The 18,287-nt window shown below is 52.0% G+C and overlaps 7 protein-coding genes across 7 annotated transcripts; 1 reads left to right on the plus strand and 6 right to left on the minus strand.

Annotated features, from left to right (window-relative positions):
- Positions 1–479: 479 nt before the first annotated feature.
- Positions 480–4,265, minus strand: ACET3X_005127 (uncharacterized protein; the record flags this gene model as incomplete). Its single annotated transcript, XM_069451298.1, has 6 exons — positions 480–1,211; positions 1,362–1,405; positions 1,954–1,963; positions 2,028–2,761; positions 3,261–4,139; positions 4,190–4,265. 6 exons carry the CDS (start codon positions 4,263–4,265, stop codon positions 480–482), a joined length of 2,475 nt encoding a protein of 824 aa, XP_069307171.1.
- A 497-nt stretch (positions 4,266–4,762) lies between these two features.
- ACET3X_005128 (uncharacterized protein) lies at positions 4,763–6,277 on the plus strand (the record flags this gene model as incomplete). Its single annotated transcript, XM_069451299.1, has 1 exon — positions 4,763–6,277. One exon carries the CDS (start codon positions 4,763–4,765, stop codon positions 6,275–6,277), a length of 1,515 nt encoding a protein of 504 aa, XP_069307172.1.
- A 132-nt stretch (positions 6,278–6,409) lies between these two features.
- ACET3X_005129 (uncharacterized protein) lies at positions 6,410–7,446 on the minus strand (the record flags this gene model as incomplete). Its single annotated transcript, XM_069451300.1, has 2 exons — positions 6,410–7,377; positions 7,428–7,446. 2 exons carry the CDS (start codon positions 7,444–7,446, stop codon positions 6,410–6,412), a joined length of 987 nt encoding a protein of 328 aa, XP_069307173.1.
- Positions 7,447–7,771: 325 nt separating this feature from the next.
- ACET3X_005130 (uncharacterized protein) lies at positions 7,772–9,081 on the minus strand (the record flags this gene model as incomplete). Its single annotated transcript, XM_069451301.1, has 6 exons — positions 7,772–7,937; positions 7,989–8,427; positions 8,523–8,718; positions 8,790–8,839; positions 8,899–8,946; positions 9,015–9,081. 6 exons carry the CDS (start codon positions 9,079–9,081, stop codon positions 7,772–7,774), a joined length of 966 nt encoding a protein of 321 aa, XP_069307174.1.
- Positions 9,082–10,045: 964 nt separating this feature from the next.
- Positions 10,046–12,918, minus strand: ACET3X_005131 (uncharacterized protein; the record flags this gene model as incomplete). The annotated part of the gene is made up of 5 exons (XM_069451302.1): positions 10,046–11,675; positions 11,727–11,966; positions 12,013–12,704; positions 12,754–12,858; positions 12,910–12,918. The coding sequence occupies 5 exons, from the start codon at positions 12,916–12,918 to the stop codon at positions 10,046–10,048; spliced, it is 2,676 nt and encodes an 891-aa protein (XP_069307175.1).
- Positions 12,919–13,255: 337 nt separating this feature from the next.
- ACET3X_005132 (uncharacterized protein) lies at positions 13,256–14,515 on the minus strand (the record flags this gene model as incomplete). The annotated part of the gene is made up of 1 exon (XM_069451303.1): positions 13,256–14,515. The coding sequence occupies one exon, from the start codon at positions 14,513–14,515 to the stop codon at positions 13,256–13,258; it is 1,260 nt and encodes a 419-aa protein (XP_069307176.1).
- Positions 14,516–15,022: 507 nt separating this feature from the next.
- On the minus strand, positions 15,023–18,225 carry ACET3X_005133 (uncharacterized protein). Its single transcript, XM_069451304.1, has 3 exons — positions 18,044–18,225; positions 17,089–17,996; positions 15,023–17,041 (listed from the first exon to the last, which is right to left on the minus strand). Exon 3 carries the CDS (start codon positions 17,009–17,011, stop codon positions 15,614–15,616), a length of 1,398 nt encoding a protein of 465 aa, XP_069307177.1. The 5' UTR covers positions 17,012–17,041; positions 17,089–17,996; positions 18,044–18,225; the 3' UTR covers positions 15,023–15,613.
- Positions 18,226–18,287: the final 62 nt, after the last annotated feature.

Here is an 18,287-nt window from a genome sequence, read left to right on the forward strand (position 1 = left end):
CGTATTGCTGGTCATAGTCACATCAAAGACGTCGCCCTGCAGCATCGAGTGGAAGAAGCCAGGAAGCATGTAGACGAGCTCAAAGAAGTAGACATTAGGGTAGTCGGAGCTCCAAAGTCTCTGTGGAATGATGCGGACTCAAACGATAACTTGCTGGATAGCATCTTCTACATTGTACACAAACCGATGACGCTCGATGATGGGACGAGGAGCATCATGACTAGGTATTGGTGGGACGTGGTTCCTGTAGGACTTGGGACATAGGCAGATTACATCAATGGCAGATAGTAGTAGTGAATGCTGTAATGTCTTTTCGAATAGTCGCAGTGATAGCCGGGATGGGATAAAAAGAGGAGAAAGGAATGATGACATGATCACAGGGCCAGGTGGTTAGGGGTAATTGCTTGAACACTGTGTGGAGTGTTTTACTTTGTTTGTATCTTGTATCTTTTCATATCGTCTTTGGATAGCCAAACTTCTTACAAGGCACCCAACTCCTTCAACTTGCTGATCATACCGTCTACATCTTCAACCTTGACACCACCCTTCCGTGGTGGGGGCTCGGTAACCTTGACTGTTTTCAGCCTGATCTCGGTGTCTAGTCCGTAGTCGCTGAGACTCTTCTTGTCCAGTTTCTTCTTCTTCGCCTTCATAATATTGGGTAAACTGGCATATCGGGGTTCGTTGAGGCGCAGGTCCGTAGTGATGACCATGGGCAGCTTGGCCTTGATGGTTTGAACACCACCATCGACTTCTTGTACGACTTCGACAGTTTGGTCGTTGATTGTGACTTTGGAGGCTTGGGTTGCCTGGGGCCAGTTCAGCAAGCCTGCGAGCATTTGTCCTGTTTGGCCGGCATCGTCGTCGATGGCTTGTTTCCCTAGGATGACCAAATTGCTCTTTTGCTCATCCACTACCTTCCGCAGCAGCTTCGCGACACCGAGGGGTTCCAGGGCATCCTTTTCCTCTACAACTACGTGTATGCCTCGGTCTGCGCCCATAGCCATGGCTGTGCGGAGAATATCTTGGGATTTGGCGACTCCCGCGGAGAAGGCGACAATCTCTTCTACGTTGGGGGCGTTGGCATGGTGGGCCTTCTTTTCGCGCATGCGGACCGCTTCTTCGATGGAGAGTTCGTCAAAAGGGTTCATTGAATGTTTTACGTTTGCGGTTTCTACGGCGGTTTGGGCGCGGTTTACGCGGGGCTTGACCTTATCATGATGTTAGCATACCACCAGCCATGGGGATTTATGTGCTCATGGTCCTAAGCGTCTCGTCTTTGGAAGTCATCGTTCAGATCGCCAAGTCGGCTGTTCGAGCGTTCGGCGGTCATGTTTGAAAAGTTGGGTCAATGAACGTACCGCATAGTCAATGACCCGCTTAACGGGTACTAATATCCTCAATCCTGACATTGTGTGTAACTAACTTCCTCAACACCTGGCAGCGCAATGTTTTGGAGTATCACAGGTGATGATGTCGAAGAACCAGGGTGGGGGATAGCATCGGAGCTCGTCCTTGCGTTCGCGATGCTTAGCCGAGGCTTTTTCCGATGTCCGCGGCGGCCTTGGCGGGGATCGGCGTCATATAGAGGCACACGCAATCTACATTGCAACAACTTCTTGCCCATGCATTCCATGACGTCCAATTCGTTCTGTTTTTGCTCAGTTCACGGTCGTGAAACCGCTCTTACCATCAGGGTTGTTTTGCATGAGTACTGATGATGCTAGGAGGAAGGCTAGTGCATTTGAGAATACCTAGGTACTAATGCACCTCGACTATATGTTCAAGAACCAGCTACCCCCTCGGCAAACTGTTTACAACTCGCACAAAACCCAAAGGTCCTAGCGGCATTGTACTCCCAACACTGTTGCGCATATTCTGGCGTCGTAGTCCCGCAGCCATCACCCAAAAGTACACAATCATATCCATTGCTGAATGCATCTGTTAGCGTACCTCCTACACACTGCACATGTGGAGATACAAAGTCAGCGTATGTCTCATATGCATTTCGTACAGGCGCACTTTACCTGATCCGTGTTGACACCTGTAAAGAATAACGTTCTGATACCCTCTTTGTCGAGAAACTCTTTGAGAGGCGTCGTTGCACCCCACATTCCACTCATTCTGTTCTTGTGTATCCAGACATCAGGTTTACTCTCCAACTTGCTGCCTTCAGTGAATATGGCGTCGAGTGGAGGTTGGAGTGCGGCGTTCCAGGAATCGCGCATAAGTAGTCTACCTCCCTGTACAACTTTTCCATCCGGAAACTTGAGAGTCCCGCAGTCTGCCCCAATTCCACGGTAGTAGGACTGATTTTGCTTGCCATGGCGGTCCACGCTGACACTCTCATCGTGATGGCCAAAAGCGTCGTCAGCTTTAAAGTAGGCGTCCGCGGGGATGGAAAAGAAACCAAATGCGCGCTTCACTGCCGGTGGCATGCTTTCGACTTCCTCTTCCGTAAGCCCCCAGTTCACCCATATCACTCTGATGCCGGCTTTCCGTGCTGCTGGTATGGCATGTGTGACCAACTGTTCGCAAGCGGCATGTCCAGGGCCTTTCTGGTCGCGACCGAAGGCTTCAGAGAGGAAGAAGTTTTGCATGTCAATAATAACAAGGGCGGACTTGGACGGGTCGATGGTAATAGGCTCAGTCGATGTCTGTATGACATGTGTAGGACCAGAAACCGGCGACGAATGTATGGACGGATGAGTGAGGTCAAAGCCATCTTTGGAAGAATGTGACCAGAAATTTGAAGGTGAGCCTATTAAGGCTTTGCGGTGTGATTCCATTGGTATTGTAGAAGACATAGCTGTAAGGATTGCCGATATGATAGGTTTAGGCGTTCGACGTGGATTTTGAACGTTGGAGCATGTGCGCAACGTGACAGCAGATTTCGAGACTTGTGTCCAATAAGTACTGAAACAACCAGGAATGATCCAAGTCTCCCAGCAGCCATCAAATGGTGTGGCCACTATCAGAGTGCCAGATAAGGAAGGCCAGTATCTCATCTGCCGAGGCGGGGTAGTTCGGTGTAGATCCGGAGATAGTCGTTTTGTAGAGAATATGACCGAAATGTATTTCTACACACATATCTATACCCCTGGACATGTATCAAGATTGAGCTAGGATGCGGTGCTACCGGACTCCAGCAAGTCGCTTCCTCGCGACCTGCAGGAGCTGCGACGACTCTTCTTTCTGATTGGTCATGCTCGGAGTCTCTATTATCTGACGCAAATATCTCCTAGCTTGTTCATTGTTACCAATGGAGTCATAGTAATCCGCAAGCTGCAACATTGAAGGCTTGTGGCCGATGACAGACGCGACTTGTTGCCACTCTCGCGCCAACGCCGCAGTGCTGCCTCGTTTCCAGGTTAGCACCCAGTTGAGCGCTTTACGTATGCTGTCGCTTTTCAGAATAGGGGAGTCTGCTGACGCTACTTCTTGGTAGAAGTTGGTAAGATTTAGTATTGCTTGCTCATGGCCGGACGCTGCAGCTTTGCTGGTATATTGCAACCACTTTTCACTTGTTCTCGGCTCGAATGCTGCAAGTTCATAGTATGACAGTGGATCATCGCCTTCAAGAGCGCCCTTTTGAAAGTAAAACTTGGCTTCTGCTTGCACCTTTGGGTCCTTGTCTGCCTTGAGAAGATCGCCAAGCGCATTCCATGGTGCTATGAGAGGCAGTTTCATTGCATGTGCTGATTGTCCCGGCTGATATTTGAGAGCTGCAGTCGTGATGACTTGTTGGTATGCTTTCCTGGCTTCCTGCTTTTGTCCCGCTTGCTCCAGGAAGAGTCCTCGTAGAGTTGAAATTTCCAGAACCAAGCCAGGATCTTTTTCTAGGGACTGTAGGTTGATCGCGTCGAGGGACTGGCGATACTGAGCTATTTCCTGCTTTGGGAATAGTCTTGCGATCTCTTGGGCAGAAGTATGACCTGAGCCACCAAGATAGACGGCGGTCAAAATGTGTGCTATCGCTAGAGGGTCTCCATTCTGTGCACATCCCTGGAGCAGCAATCCAGCGGTATTCTTGTGTTGACTTGGAGGCAACTGAGCTCTTTTCGCGGCATCGCTAAGATCGGGTATCTTGAAAGTGATGATTGCCAGAGAGGCTACATCGTTTAGCGATACGTTGTACTCTGCTGGGGTCAGTAACATCTACGGATGCAAGTATTGGCATGACACCCACTGCTTACTATGCGCGAGACGTTTTTGCCATGGGACATGGTATTCTTGTGCGCAACGAAATCATCATAGATGCTCATGGCAGTACGAGGCTCTATTTTGTGTATGCCTTGCTGCTTTGTCAGACTGTAAAAGCCGAGTCGGGCGCGTGCATCGACATCAGCGCGCAGCCTCGGAGCATCGATTCTTTGCTTGGTAGCATAGCTCTGGACTCGCATGCTTTCTGCAAAGCCACACGAAGACGTTGGATACCTTGTGGCATTGCGGCGAATGGCCAGAGTGAATTGACGTGATTGGCACACCAAGCAAGGTTCCAAACTCGCAATTGCTCTCGCTGAGCGTGAGGCTATTCGGGACGACGACATGGTGACTATGTATCCGATGGAACGGGCTGCGGAGGATGGGAGAGTGAATGCACCACATGGTGGCCGTGGTTAGCCTCGGAGGTCCGCAATGGCCGCGAAATCTTGGCACGCCAGAATCTTTTTGCATGTCGCGAACGAACCACGACCCAGCAACAACGAGCACAGTCGCGGTTCGTACACGACCCATTCAAGACAACGGAAACACAGTCGCAATGGTCACTACACGAGGCGGAACGGAAACGCCAGGCGCGTCAACGCCGGCACCAACACCGCGCAGCTCAACGAGGAGAGCAGCAGGAAAGCGAGAACTCGAGTCGCTAGACACACCGACACAAGCAAAGAGGCAGAGGAAGTCTGCGCCTGCATCCTCGTCCAAGAAGAAGACTGTCAAAAAGGCGTCTGAGGCGGATGCGCCTTCGCAAGAGCCATCGCAAGAGCCATCGCAAGAGTCTGCAGACAATACCTCTGACACCACCGCCACCGCCGCGCCTGCACCAGAAGACCCCCAGACCCCCAAACAAGACGGCCTTGCACCACTCCGACGTCGAACCAGCCCTCACGTTGTAGTCAGCAGAAAGTCACCGGACGACTCTACGGCTACAGACAGCTTTGGGGAGAGCAAGGATGAGGCTCCAGCGACTCTACAAAACCCGTCTTTCTACACACCCGCGCAGCAGCAGTCTGGCTCTGGATCTGTATATGCGACACCCGCTACGACATTTAAGCAGCAGCCTGAAGGATCACCTACACCAAAGGCCAAGACGGCAAATGGTCAGACACCCGCATCCACGTCAGCGAAGAAGGCTAGGGGGCGCCCCAAGAAGGTCGTAGAGACACCGTCCAAATTCCCCGAAGAAATTCCAACGTCCTCGTACGAAAGCAACGCTGCCCCGATATCCTCGCAAGATCACGCTCTTCCTGCTGCACAGCCCCAGAAAGCGCACAAGCGTTTTGGTAGCGAGGAGCCTGCAGAAGCACAAGACTCGCTCGTCGTGGACAGGCAGAGCAATAAGCGACTCGAAGAGCCTACTCCCCAAACAAGTCAAGTGGATGAAGATGCAGCTAGCGATTCGGATGACGAAGCACCCGAAGTGGTCACAACAGCCGCTGCGAGTTCTAAGGCACAAGCTGTGCAAGCCGAAACTGATCGCGCACAAAAAGCCCAACAAGCAAAAGAACGGGCGAAGCGACAAGCGCGTGAAGAACTCATCGCTGCCCAACAAGCTGCAAAGCGCGAGCGTGAGGAGAAGAAGGCAAAGAAGCTGGCAAAGAATGCTGCCAAGAAAGCAAAGGCCGCTGCTAACGCGGACGATGAAGAGCCTGAAACCACGTCGCGTATGGACATTGATGTATCCAACGGTCTACTACCTGCTTCCCTCCTCGAAACCATCGACGACCAACGTCCTCCTACACCGCCACCCGAGCGCCGCGGAAAGACGGAAGAAGAGCTCAGGAAGGAAAAACTCAACCACCATATCAAGTTCCTCGAGCGCGTCGACAAGCCGGTCAAGGATGTAAAGAAGGGCAAGCTCAGTGTAGCCGTCTTGGCTCAGCAGAACAAGGTGCTGCCGCCCAAGGTCAACAGGAATACAAAGAATGTGCGCGAACACTGGCTAAAGGGTCGTGAAGTAGAGAAGACACGTGGGAAGCCCGGTGTCAGGTTCGGAAAGAAGATGGAGAGGAGACCGCATGGCAACCGGGGTTTCTTGAGGAATGGAGATGACTAGACAACAGCATGTTATCAGGAGAGCTTCTATTGCACGCAGAAGATATCCAATGTCATTTGACATGTATGCCTCGGATGACGGGTGTTTTCTCGTCCTTCATTTTCCTAGTTTGTAGTATCCTTACTATGCCAGTTACCGCCTTCCGGGTCTCTTCGGCTTAGCAAAGCCTTTGCTCTCCTCCTTCTTCTCCACCTTGAACTCATCCAAGATGATCTGCTCAGTAATCTCCTCGGGATCTGTCGCCTCAATCTTCTTCTCCACCTTCAACCCGCCCTCATTCTGCGCCAGACTGACGACGTTACCCCTACTCGCCGCATACAACATCCTCTCCCTGATCTTTGCTCCGCTAGGACACGTCGATATGAATACGATGCTCGTAGCAGAGTCGTCATGGCGGTAGAAGGAATACCGCGGCTCCTTTGCATCGATAGCCTGGGAGATGGTAGAAGGCGTTGCAGACGACGAAGAAACCAATTCGAGCGTCTCATTCGAGCCGTTCATGCGCAACTGCACGAGATTATCAGTTCCCCCTTGGCCTAGCTTCTTCAGCGCACTGCCAATCTCGTCCCCAGCACGAATGGCAATCCTGCCTCCCTGGGCCAGGCCCTGACCGCGCGTCCCCCTGCTCTCCAGCGCCTCAGCAGCCTTGATATCCTGCAGCGATTGTTCTTCCGCCGTCAGCGGGTTTTCCGACTCTGTATGCGCCACGTGCTTCTCCCAGCCTTCTGATGTGAGCTCGGAAGCTTCTGTTGTAAAGACGCTTTCGGCAAAGTGTTCTCCGCCTAACTCACGCACGAGTGTGAGGCGTGTGGACGCGAAGAGCATTTTTTGACGTACGGGCGCGGCATTGGGGACGTAGGTCACGGCTACGAGGGACTTGTCGGGCGAAGCGAGCGAGTCGGCGCGGCGGAGGAGGATGTAGAGGGCGGCATTGGGTTGGATGTGGGATTGGAGGTTCGCGAGGTCGGCATTGAAGGTCGAGGATGACGAGGATATTGTGCCGCTGGGGACAATGGTTTCCTTCTGGATTGTGGCTATGATACCGCGTTGCGAGGTCGACGTTATGAGGCTGCCGAGGGCAGACTTGAGCTCCTGGGAAGCTATGGGGCCGTGTTAGCGGGGTTGTGAGGGCTGGACGCGGCATCGTTACCGGAGATACCGGACTGCATCTTTGCAAGTCTTTACTGTAGTATCCTATGTGGCTGTTGTAGTAGTCCACAGTGTAGACTGTAGTTTTGTTGGAGGGACAGATTTCAATGTTTACACTGACGTTGAACCAGCGGTGATGCTGTCCTATAGTGGGGCAAGTGGGCGGGGAGGCCGATGCACCTTGGCGGCTCTGCCTGTACCTTCACGCCTGATTTCTGATCTCGCACCTTTGACTTGTACACGTTGTTGGACTTCATATGCATTTGTAGGCTGAATTATGTTATCCAAAAGAGCCCGTGAGTGTCAGGAAGCGCTTTCCATTGGACCATAAGATGCAACCACCGCTCACTCCTCATATGCCCCACCAGGGAGCATCTCTCTTCCCTTCTCCAACACACCCTTCAAATACTCGTATACGGTAAAAGTGACAGCTTGGCCGGGAGCGACTCGCATGACACGCGGTGTGATACCTTTGTAGAAACTACGTACACCTTCCTGCTTCCACATGTCGCTGTAGATGGTCAGGTAACACTCATAAACTTGAGATGCGTTCGAGACTCACTTTGCAATGTTTACTATCCGCTGGACAGCACTTTGACCTGCTTCCGCAGGTGTCTTCTGTAACCTCGTCTTGATAGTATCGATCGGCGCGTTCGTGAATGGACCAACGGCACCACTGATCAACCCAATCAGACTCGTCTCGTAACCCGGCAGGTCCGTAGTGCCATGGTACTTCTGTAACTGCGCCCTCAGCTCCGAGTATGCAGTGAAGTTTGCCGCTTGGTTTGTTCCCTGGCGCAATGCTGTGAGCGAGACGCCACGCCATAATGCGCCAGCACCCTCTTCCTTTATGACAGTGTACATGGCGTGGGCAGCGTTTCGGTACTTGGGTATATCGAGTGGGTCAGCCATCGAGTGATGCTGTGCCTGTAGACGAATCTTGACAACCTCCATCGGTGTGACGACAAGGACGGCTTCCGTGATACCAGCGGCGAGACCGGCTGTAAAGTGTTAGAATATAGTCTTGCTTCAGTTGGCTCTCTCGTAGTGAAAGCCCCCATATACGTCGTGCGCTTTCCAAGATTGTAGCACATACCCATGAATGTTGACTTGGACGCGACGTTGCCCTCTTTGTCTGCCAACATTTGCTTGTACCATTCGTAACTCGTGAATCGTATAGCCATCTTCGGAACAATGCCTGTGAGCACGGCGCCTAATCCCTTATATAGACCCAATGCTGTCTCTCTCTTTACAATCTCGGCTCCGGTCGTGATGAAACCGCGCTTCTTCGCCTACACCATGATTAGATCAGTGACATTCTGGATAGCGCATGTAAATGGCGAAGATGTGCGTCTGAACGTACTCCTGGTGCGCGAGCTCGTCTTGACAGTTGCATTCGGACTTTGATTGTGTCTAATCCCAAATTAGTGTCAGCGCGCCTGCGGTGCTGGCACAGGAAATTGGAAACGTACCCAGAGGATGGCACGCGAGTGCCTCCATCATTCCAGCACCACCACCGGCTTCACCGTTGGGTCAGCATTCTGTTGTTGCGATCGCATACCCTCCGAATCCACTTCCAGGGACTTACCGATCAAGTTTGTAGCCGCCGACGCAGGCTTCTTGCCGCCAGGCCCTTGCACCGATTTTGCGGACATGCTGTGTAGAGTTGTAGCTCAAGAGCTCAAGAGCTCAAGAGGATTGTTGTTGCGCGAAATAGAGACCAAAGAGCACCCGAAGCTTGAGCACGTGCGGTTACACGAAGTTATGACGCGGAAGGAGCAATCCTGAGCTGTACCCCAGTTTTGAAAATGGGAGCTACAGCGCGTGGTCAAAACCTCGGCTTTTCGATATGACGACAGAGGAGGAGCGCTCCTCAAAAACAGCAACCGCGCAATGGGTATCAAGGAAAAGACTTGAAAGGAAGTTTAGGAAAGCAAAGAAAAATATGAGCGCAAGGAAATTCGTCAGTCATATTCAGACCATGACTGATCAGAAGCCTGCCTACCCGCGGGTGTGAGGACAGACACCCATTTGCTCCGCCAGCCTCGGCCCTTGCGTGAGCCCAGACCGCGTGTCATTAGTGTGAACTGGCACGCGTTTGTCTGGCATCTGGCAAATATCGGGGTACCTTGGCATACCCCGGATTTCGCCTTTGGTGGACGAGCGGAAGCTCCGGTGCGCTGATGTCGTTTGGCCGGCGATCGGCTGGTGGAATTACGTTACCGAGCCACCGTTGCCCATTTGTCCAAGCATTTGGCCGTTCATCATGACCTGCTTGGGATGATGGGCACATGAAATACTGGAGTTGTGTCAAATTTCGGGCCTCGTGTAAAATCGGGTTCGCGCTTTCACGAGCTCGCGTAGGTAGGCGTCTGTTCGTGGATGAGGGGTGGAATGATGGACATGTGACAGTGTGGAAGATGACGTGGGAGGGGCTGTCGGAAACTCTCCGCTGCAGGTCCCTTCCGAAGACGGCCGACCTGCACGTGCGCGAAGATACCTCGGGACGTGCCTGGATAACGAATCACTCTTCTATCTTGTGTTATCCGGGTCGCGTTGAGAGACAGATGAAATGGGTATATTCGTACTACATCCACGCCCTCTAGCCGAGGCCTACACTCAGATAAACCTGACCTCGTTGAACAAACTCGACCTGACCTGCATCAACGCGACAAGTTCTAGTACAAAGTTCTGCAGTATAACTACGTTCGTGATGATATGTAGCAAGCTCGCTTCTCGAATATCGTCTTCTTCAGCACTCTCAGCGCCAGCCATCGCGTCGTCGTCGGAGGGCTCCTTGGGTGGCGGCTGAAACTTCGATAGCATGACTTCAACCTCCTTCGATCCAGCCGGTTGGCGGAAGCGAACACGTCTCTTGCCGAACTGACTCATCCTGATCTGCGATATGCTAGCGTCGACATCTGACATCAACGAAGGTTGTTGGACCGCGTATGCTGATGACATAGGGGACGAGGCACGCGCGGGTGAACCGACAAGTGTCTGGCCCCCATATCTCGATGGTGCGGGCGATGCGCCTGGGGTGTGTCTGGCCTCGGAAAGCGTTTCTTTCCTACCTCTGGGAGACTGCGCCCTTGAAGGTATTGTTGGCTGGTTGCGTACATGTTGTGGTATCTGCGGCGTCCATGAACCAGCTGGGATGTCCGAAGGACCTCGCGCGGGCTTCGATTGCGGTGTTGACAATTTCGACTCCTCCACGACATCTTGGTGAAAGCGGAAAGCGTTCTTCCGACTGGCAACGTGCTCATCCCAATCCTTGATGTCACGACGCAGGGCGTCAACTTGCGCCTGGAGTTGTTTCAGGCATGCGAATAGCTGAGGAGTAGCAGAGGATTCCCATGTTGGGAACCTCTCAGCCAGGAACATGGCGCGCAGATTGTCATTCGTGAACGATTCAACTTCGGGACTGTCGCTATCAAAATGGTAGTCGGCGGGATCCACGGATAACCATCCTTCTAGACGGAGCTGGGAGCAGGTGCCAAGCGTAATGATTGCTTCAGTAAGTGCTAGGTTTGTCTCGACGTCGTTCGTCAGGAATCTCAGCAGTAGTTCCATGAGAGACTGGAAAAGCGGATCTTCTGGAAGCAGTTGGTGCGGGTCGACCTCTCTTGTTGCGGCTTCAGTGGAATCAAAGTACCCTGGAGTCTTTGAAGACGTCGTGGGTAAGGCGATGGTCTTCAACGAGCAAGGGTGCGTCTCCAATAGGCTCAGAGTATCCTTAAGGTAGCTCTCATACGCCTCATCGACACCGTCCATGCCAGCGAGGTCGATAGCGAGATTCAAATACAACTCAAGCTCCTTGTTCAAGGATCCGACAGTTCGGTTGTGCTCTTTGTGGTGCACGTTCATCACCTTGACTAGAGATCCGAGAGCGTATCCATGGCTTTTGCTCAATATGACATTGGTCAGCTTCAACGCCGCAATGACTGTCTGTGGATTACGCGACGCTGTGCTACCTAGTACGAGGTCGACGAGGTTGAACAAGGACGGGTTCAGCTTATCGTCGTCCTTGTCGGAGGCGGTAAGGAGCATAAGCGACTGGCGCCGTTTGACAGCTGCAGGTGACCGTGGTGTCTTTGAAGATGCGTAGTCCTGGAGAGCGAGTAGATACTGCAGCATCATATGGACAAGCTCTGGATGATCGAGCGCATCCAGAATATGACGAAGATACGTGAGTACTGCCACAGACGAGCCACCATCAGCGTCAGACGACTCAAGTAGCGAAGGATATCTGCAGGGAGTCAGCTATGTACGGACTAAAGATACACGAGCCCAGACGCACAAGAGCTGCTGGAGGAACAAAGCCTGGAAGTGATCGATCAACGTAACTCGAACGTCGAGGGATCTGCAGTGCTCAAGCACATCTTGCCAGAAGGCAAGATATGACAGGAATGTCAGAAGATGACTCTGGAAATCAGGGGTAAAGAAGTTTTCTGCTTGTGGGTTGGGCTGCATCTCGGTGTAGTCGGAGAGCAGTAGGACAGGAGGTAGGTTATGCGCAGGGTGGAGTATTGACAATTTCCTGGTCAATGTTAGCTCCGTGGCCATGAAGATGGATGGTGTCATGCCTGCTCATCTGACTGTACAACGCTCCCAATCCAGTTGCCATGAGCGTAGGCAGATCACTGTTGACGATCCATTGTTCCAGGTCCATTGACCTAGATGCAGACTCGAATATGTAGAGCAAGCCAGTGCGTGCAAAGTCTCCGATACGGCCTTCGTGGTGGACATGGTCGATGAGCTGATAGCACAGCGGAAAGTCCTCTTTCTGGGTGACGCCGGCGAAATCGGTCTTTTGGTTCAGCAGCCGTCCCTCGCCATCGGCAGACGTGGTGGTGAACCAGACATGCAGGATCTCGGGCTGCAGCCTGATCTTGGCCGCGATGCCAAACAGCAGCTCTACGATGTCGGCCTCGATATCTTCTCCGATGCCCATGCTTCCCGATCCGATTGTGCGGTCGATGAAGTTCATCAGCGACACGGCAAAGACGTCGTTTTCGAGAAAATCCTCCTCTTCGCTGTCGATGAGGGCATTGTAGAAGGCCACGGCGTCCCTAACGGTGCCCTCGTCGTGTGCCGTCGCAGCGATCTTGGAGATTGCCGTGTAAATCTGTTGGGCGGCGGAGAACTGGAGGCACATGTGCGGCGCCGGCGAACGGGACTCGTCGCTGAGGATGGCTGTAAGCGCCTGGAAGCCGCGCCGGATATTGCCCAGGGCTTCGCGGTCGTTGGCGAGGTTGGTCGACTTTTGCCATGTTTGCTGCAGCGCGTCAGATGCCGGGCCTCTCTTGGTAGCGACGCAGCCATACCAGTATCTGGTTGTATCGCTGCCGGAAGCGTGCCAGCCGCTGTTGGGGGTTGTTCGGCGCGGCCTGCTTCTTCTTCTGGGACGAGCCGCCGAGTAACCTCACCCACTTTGCTGCAGTCAGTCTTGATATCGCCCCTCAACCGGTGCAGAGACGTACGAAATCCATTTGATCTCTCACTCGCCCCGCATTTGGGCCGTGTACGTGGGGGGGTGCAAGGATGGAAAGGAGTGATGTCGACGCGGAGCGCGCCGTGGTGTGGAACGAGCTCCAAACACCAATCGCGTTGCATCCTTCTCCGCACCAACCTTCATTCTCCACGACAACATGATTATACGTCCGTCTCTCCAAACACCTTCAAAAATTGTACGTATGAGAAGCATGCCACTGTGGCAAGTATGAATCATATTACTAGGGTTCTACAGACGAAAAGGCAAACAAACAAGAAACATCGCAGGCTACGTGACACACAAGAAACAGGTCCCAGCAACAATAACACTGCTCATCAGATAGCAGCCTCCTCCTTCGTCCACTTGACCTCCTTCTTAACATTCTCACCGTGCAGTGTCGGTAGCCCACTCATGCCCAACATAAAATCCCTCCCCTTGAGCATCCATACAAAAACCGATGGTACCCTCCATCCCATAATAGCCCCAACGCCGCCTCCGCTTCCAATTGGCACAACCATGGACTCTCTCGTATCAGGCGTAAACACTCTATCTTGACCCTTGGGCTTCTCTTCAGGGAGCATGGCGTTGAAGGAGAGCAGGTCGCGCTTGAGGTTGGTGACTAGAACAGGCAGAGCCGAGATGATGTCCCAGAAGTTGTTGCGCGAGTAGGATGCAATGTCGCCGAATCCATAGACGCGAGGGCCTGCAATGTCAACGCGGAGGGTGGAACTGTTGGTAACCAAGTAACCTTTTTCGTTGAGGACTTGTGCTGGGAGCCAAGCCGAGTTTGGTTCAACACCATATGCAGGAACGTAGAGATCTGCTTGGAGCTTATCACCGTTCTTGAGAGTGAGCGATATGCGACCGTCTTCCGTCTGTGTTGAGTCGGTGACTCGCGTGTTATAGACGACCTTTACACCAAGCGCGCTGAGCTTTTGTTCTGCAGTTTTGGCGATTGCAGGGCGGAGGCTGGGAAGAAGCTGCTTGTCCGATGTGATCAAGGTGACTTCGACGTTCGGCTGCACCTTGCTGAACCATCCTGGCTTGCCGTTACGATGCTCGGCAACTTCGCCCGCGAATTCAACTCCTGTTGGACCACCACCGACAATCACAATCTTCTTCGCTGTCTTGACCTGATTATTTGTCGAGCTAATTGCGTCGAGGGTGCTTCGAGCATCGGCACTCATCGAGAAAGCTTGGAAGTAGGTCTTACTTCCTGTAGCAACGATGAGGGCATGGTAGCTCAGCGATTCATCGTCGAGTCCTTTGTTGCTGCGAAATAGCACACGCCGCGCTGATAGCTCGAGGCCAGTGGCGGAGGCTTCGATGAAGGTAAAGTCGTCCTTGGAGTATTGCTTGAAGCCCTCGTGCAGGTCAAACAAGACCTTGTCCGCCGACATGCGCTCGGTAGAAGCTGCCACGCGTGGTGAGGCAACCCTGAAGTACCACTGTGAAGATGGCGAGATGTTGTAGACATGGTACTTGGCATCATTCCTGGCCTTCAAAGCAGGCAGAATGTGCTTGAGGATGTAATGCGTTGCCCGGAGGCCAGCACCTGACGCGCCAACAATGACGATATTGCGTTGTTCTGACATATTGCTGGACTGGTTGTGTATGATAGCGGGAAAGGCGAAGTAACGTGATGCTAGATGTGGACTTGAGATATGTCTACTTGCATCTAAGGAGGAAACGTTTGGATGTAATGTTGATGATAAGCTAAGGGACGAGGTCACCTTGGTCTACATATACTTGCCATTTCCACCGCATGGACACCGAACGCCTGCGGCCACACACACAACGGACCAAATCTTTGGATAGCCGTGTAGTGAAATGCTGAGATTCAGCCACATCAGTATTAAATTTTGCAAAGATGCTTTCGTTGTGTCGTCCGTAGCCGCGTTGCGACAGTACGAAAGCGAGGTTTGTAATGTGAGGAAGGGCCGGCCCCCATCCGGATAGCCAAAGATCCGCGGGACCGTAAGGTTCGTAAGCAAGGTGCCGGGGCACCAAAGGTTCTGATTGGCCAACGTCGTTACGGACGCTATAGTTCCGCTGTTCGCCCGCGCAGAAATTGGATCGCTATTGTAATTCACCTTGCTCTTATCATCTCATGCCTTCGTCGTTGCATCGAGTTACCGCAACAAAGTCGCACTTGGCAAAAACAGAAAAGCGCAACACCACGTTTGGCATAGACCGCATAGTTTCTCACGTCCGAACTTCCGGATGAAACCCCTGATTTAGCCATTTCTAAATTCTGATACATCCTAGGATATGTCCAAGTGACAGCAAAAGTACTCAGGTCACGATCTGGTCGGCAGAGTTGCGCAGCCACGGCGCGACAACACCACGGAGAGATGTACATTCAAGGCAAAATCAAGGAATATTCGATTCGGACGGCTCCATTACTTTCATATTTCTTTCGACAATCTGTCGAACAGCCTGTCACTGGGTCATGTAGCGCTGAGGTCCAGTAAATAGCATGCATATCATATGATCATGAGCACGTAGGATCATACCGCTTTCACATTCGTCATTCGTATTCTTCGTCACTTCCTGAAGTCCTGGCGAGAGATGGTGGACACGATTCGAAAGACTCCACGCACTCGACCAACTCATATTTGTGCTATTGAGAAACATGTTGGCAAAGAAGCTTCTACAACACCCGTGAACGCCATGTCCAACAATGGCAGCCTTCATCCGCCGACACATATCCCCTGGTCCTGGCAACTCCCTATCTCCGCACTGAGCATGCTCGTCTGCACCCAGTCTTCGGTGTCGAACCCTTCATTGAGACCGTCGAGGTATTGACTTGGTATTGATGTCCATATTTGGCTGTGCTCTTCGAGGCTGGGGTGGGTCGCTGGTAGCGTTTCAAAACTCTCTGTAGATAGATAGTGAGGATGCTGATTGAGAGCCATTGGTGCAACAGTAGAGTCGTAATATACAAAATCGTCGTTGGGTTGGTGACTGGATATAGCAAACGGGCCAGTGCTCATATCAAGTGGGGCGTTTCCTTGGGTTGTGAATGGCGCGCTAGCGGTGACAGTATCCGGACCGGACTGAGGAGTACGTTCATGCAATAGATCAAAGTACGAGCCACTTTCCGACAGCGTGAAGTGAGCTGCAGAAACAGCCTGCGAAGGCTGAATTCTAGCATCCCGTGCCCCGTCATCCGCTGGAGCCAATCCTGCGCCGGAGCCCCACTGGTATGACCACAAGAGTGCTGTTGACTGTGCCTGCGAATGAGGCTCCCTAATGGCTTTCTGAGCACGCTCGGGGCTTAGCTCACTATACGCCTCGTCAACGGCCATCCGAGAAGAGCCTCTGTAGGGCCAGGGTGGCGGAGTTATAGGTTCGTCCACCTTTGTGATCTCCGAATCTTCCAATTCCAATGCTACCGCCGAATCGACTGATTTTGACCTTGTAAATCGATCTTCTTTGAGGTCTTGCGCGATTTTGATGATGAGCTCTTGAAGACCGTCGTCGTTCCTTATCAAGGCCACCTTTTTGGCAACTTCATACAGAAAGGCATCAGAATCTTCCTGCTCGTTGGCGTAAGGGGATGGTATAGAAGCCACGTGAGGAAATAGACGCCGAAAGACCAATCTCCACTTGTCCCCTAGAGTCGCTAGACTGGTGTATTCCTTCTTCTTGAAGTTGAGGTCGGCATTGCGAACCTCCTGCGAAGAACCGTGCACTTGTTTGAAATGGTCCTTCATCTTGGCAAGCTCATTGAATCCTTTCCCTTTACACGAAGACATCTGATAGCTCTTCGGATCATATTTGCGAAAGGGACAAACAACACGGCTCTCATCACTGATACCACCACCACCACCACCATCATCATCACCAACATGTTTTGACTGTATACGCTTTGCTTTTCTGGGCGCATTGGTGTGGTCGACAGCGCTGTCCAGCGGACGTGTTGGGTTGCGCATCTTGTTTTGGATGTATGTCTCCCCACGCTTCTGAATACCACTGCCACCATGGGAAGCGTTGACCGAAGACGTCGCCCTCACTCGGGTCTTGGAATAGCCGACAGAATCGCCATGGCCGAGGTTCGCGCCTGACTGGAGGACAGGATTTCGCATGTTGATTTATGTGGCAGTGAGAGGAGGTTACTGTCCACAGTTAGCTTTGAGCACAAACAAGTAGGGGGACTGCATACCAGGCAATCTACATTAGTTAGTCGGTTTTCTCTGAACGCTGGTGAGCGTATGAGAATGCAGACGGTTTGTGCTGCTCGAGGTGGTTATGTTTCGTTGCCGGTCAAAGAGCGAAACACTGCCACCTCTTGCGTATGGATCATATGGGCAATGTTGATAACATTGGTAACGATTGTGACAATTGTGACAATTGTGACAATCATATCGTTAAGTTCGTTCAGTTCATTGAGTTCGTTCAGTTCGTTGAGGGATCTTTGTAAGATCAATTGGTACCACTGGTTGAACAACCGACGTCGGCAGGAAACGCGACTGGTCCTTGTCTTCTCGTATCATGATCGATGCATCGTGTATATAGATTGATGATGACAGCGTGGAAGGTAACGGGCTGTTCAAAGCGACTGGTCCTCGTCTTCTTCGGCTTGCTCAATGCATTGTGTATGCAAATTGACGCGCCGTTGAAAGTACTTGGACTTGTCATCGTGAACAACCCTCGTCTTCTCGTGTCTTCATTCAATGCGTTACATACGCGGATCGATGGTGATGAGGTAGACTTGGACCTGCCATAGCGCCATCTGCCTGTCCTAGACTGACAGATAAAGACCCGAGTCTTTTTTCGCTCGTCCCTCCCTGGAGGGTCGAGCAGTATCGTGCCAAAGTCTAGATAACATTGTAGTTATAGGTTGTGCAGGACAAGTGGTTGTTTTTTCCTCTTTTCTTTTCTTTTTTGAAAAAGAAAGAAAAGAAGGTTAGGGTGTATAACACCAAAGACGCACAAGTGTGCAAGGGCAGACCGGCTTTTTGGAGCTGTGTTGGTTTTGGGCAGAAGTGGGACTTACAACAAGATCCACTAAGGCGACGAGTTGGTTGGATGTTGATGTCGGAACAGATGGCGGTAATGATATTTTCAAGACTATTACACAATTACTTTTATAGTACAAGACAGTTTGGCAGTCATACCCGACCAAATGACGTTATCGATTTCTCCTGTATTGCTGCGTGCACGACGACTGAACCGAGATTGTGCCCGAGGAGATGGTGGAAACGTAACGAATAAGTGGAGCGGAACAAATATATGGCCTTTTATACTAGATATGACGCCAAGTCAGAAGACGCGTACCCCAGAAATGCACCAAGGTAAGAATGTTGCAAGAATTGAACAGAAACGACCTGTTGCGCTCTCTAACATGCGACTGCGGCATGG

This window comes from Alternaria dauci, chromosome 4, assembly GCF_042100115.1.
Source record: "Alternaria dauci strain A2016 chromosome 4, whole genome shotgun sequence".
NCBI lineage: Eukaryota > Fungi > Ascomycota > Dothideomycetes > Pleosporales > Pleosporaceae > Alternaria > Alternaria dauci.

Coding starts and splice junctions, on each gene's coding strand:
- ACET3X_005133 (XM_069451304.1), bottom strand. CDS start 17,011: ATGCGAAATCCTGTCCTCCAGTCAGGCGCGAACCTCGGCCATGGCGAT.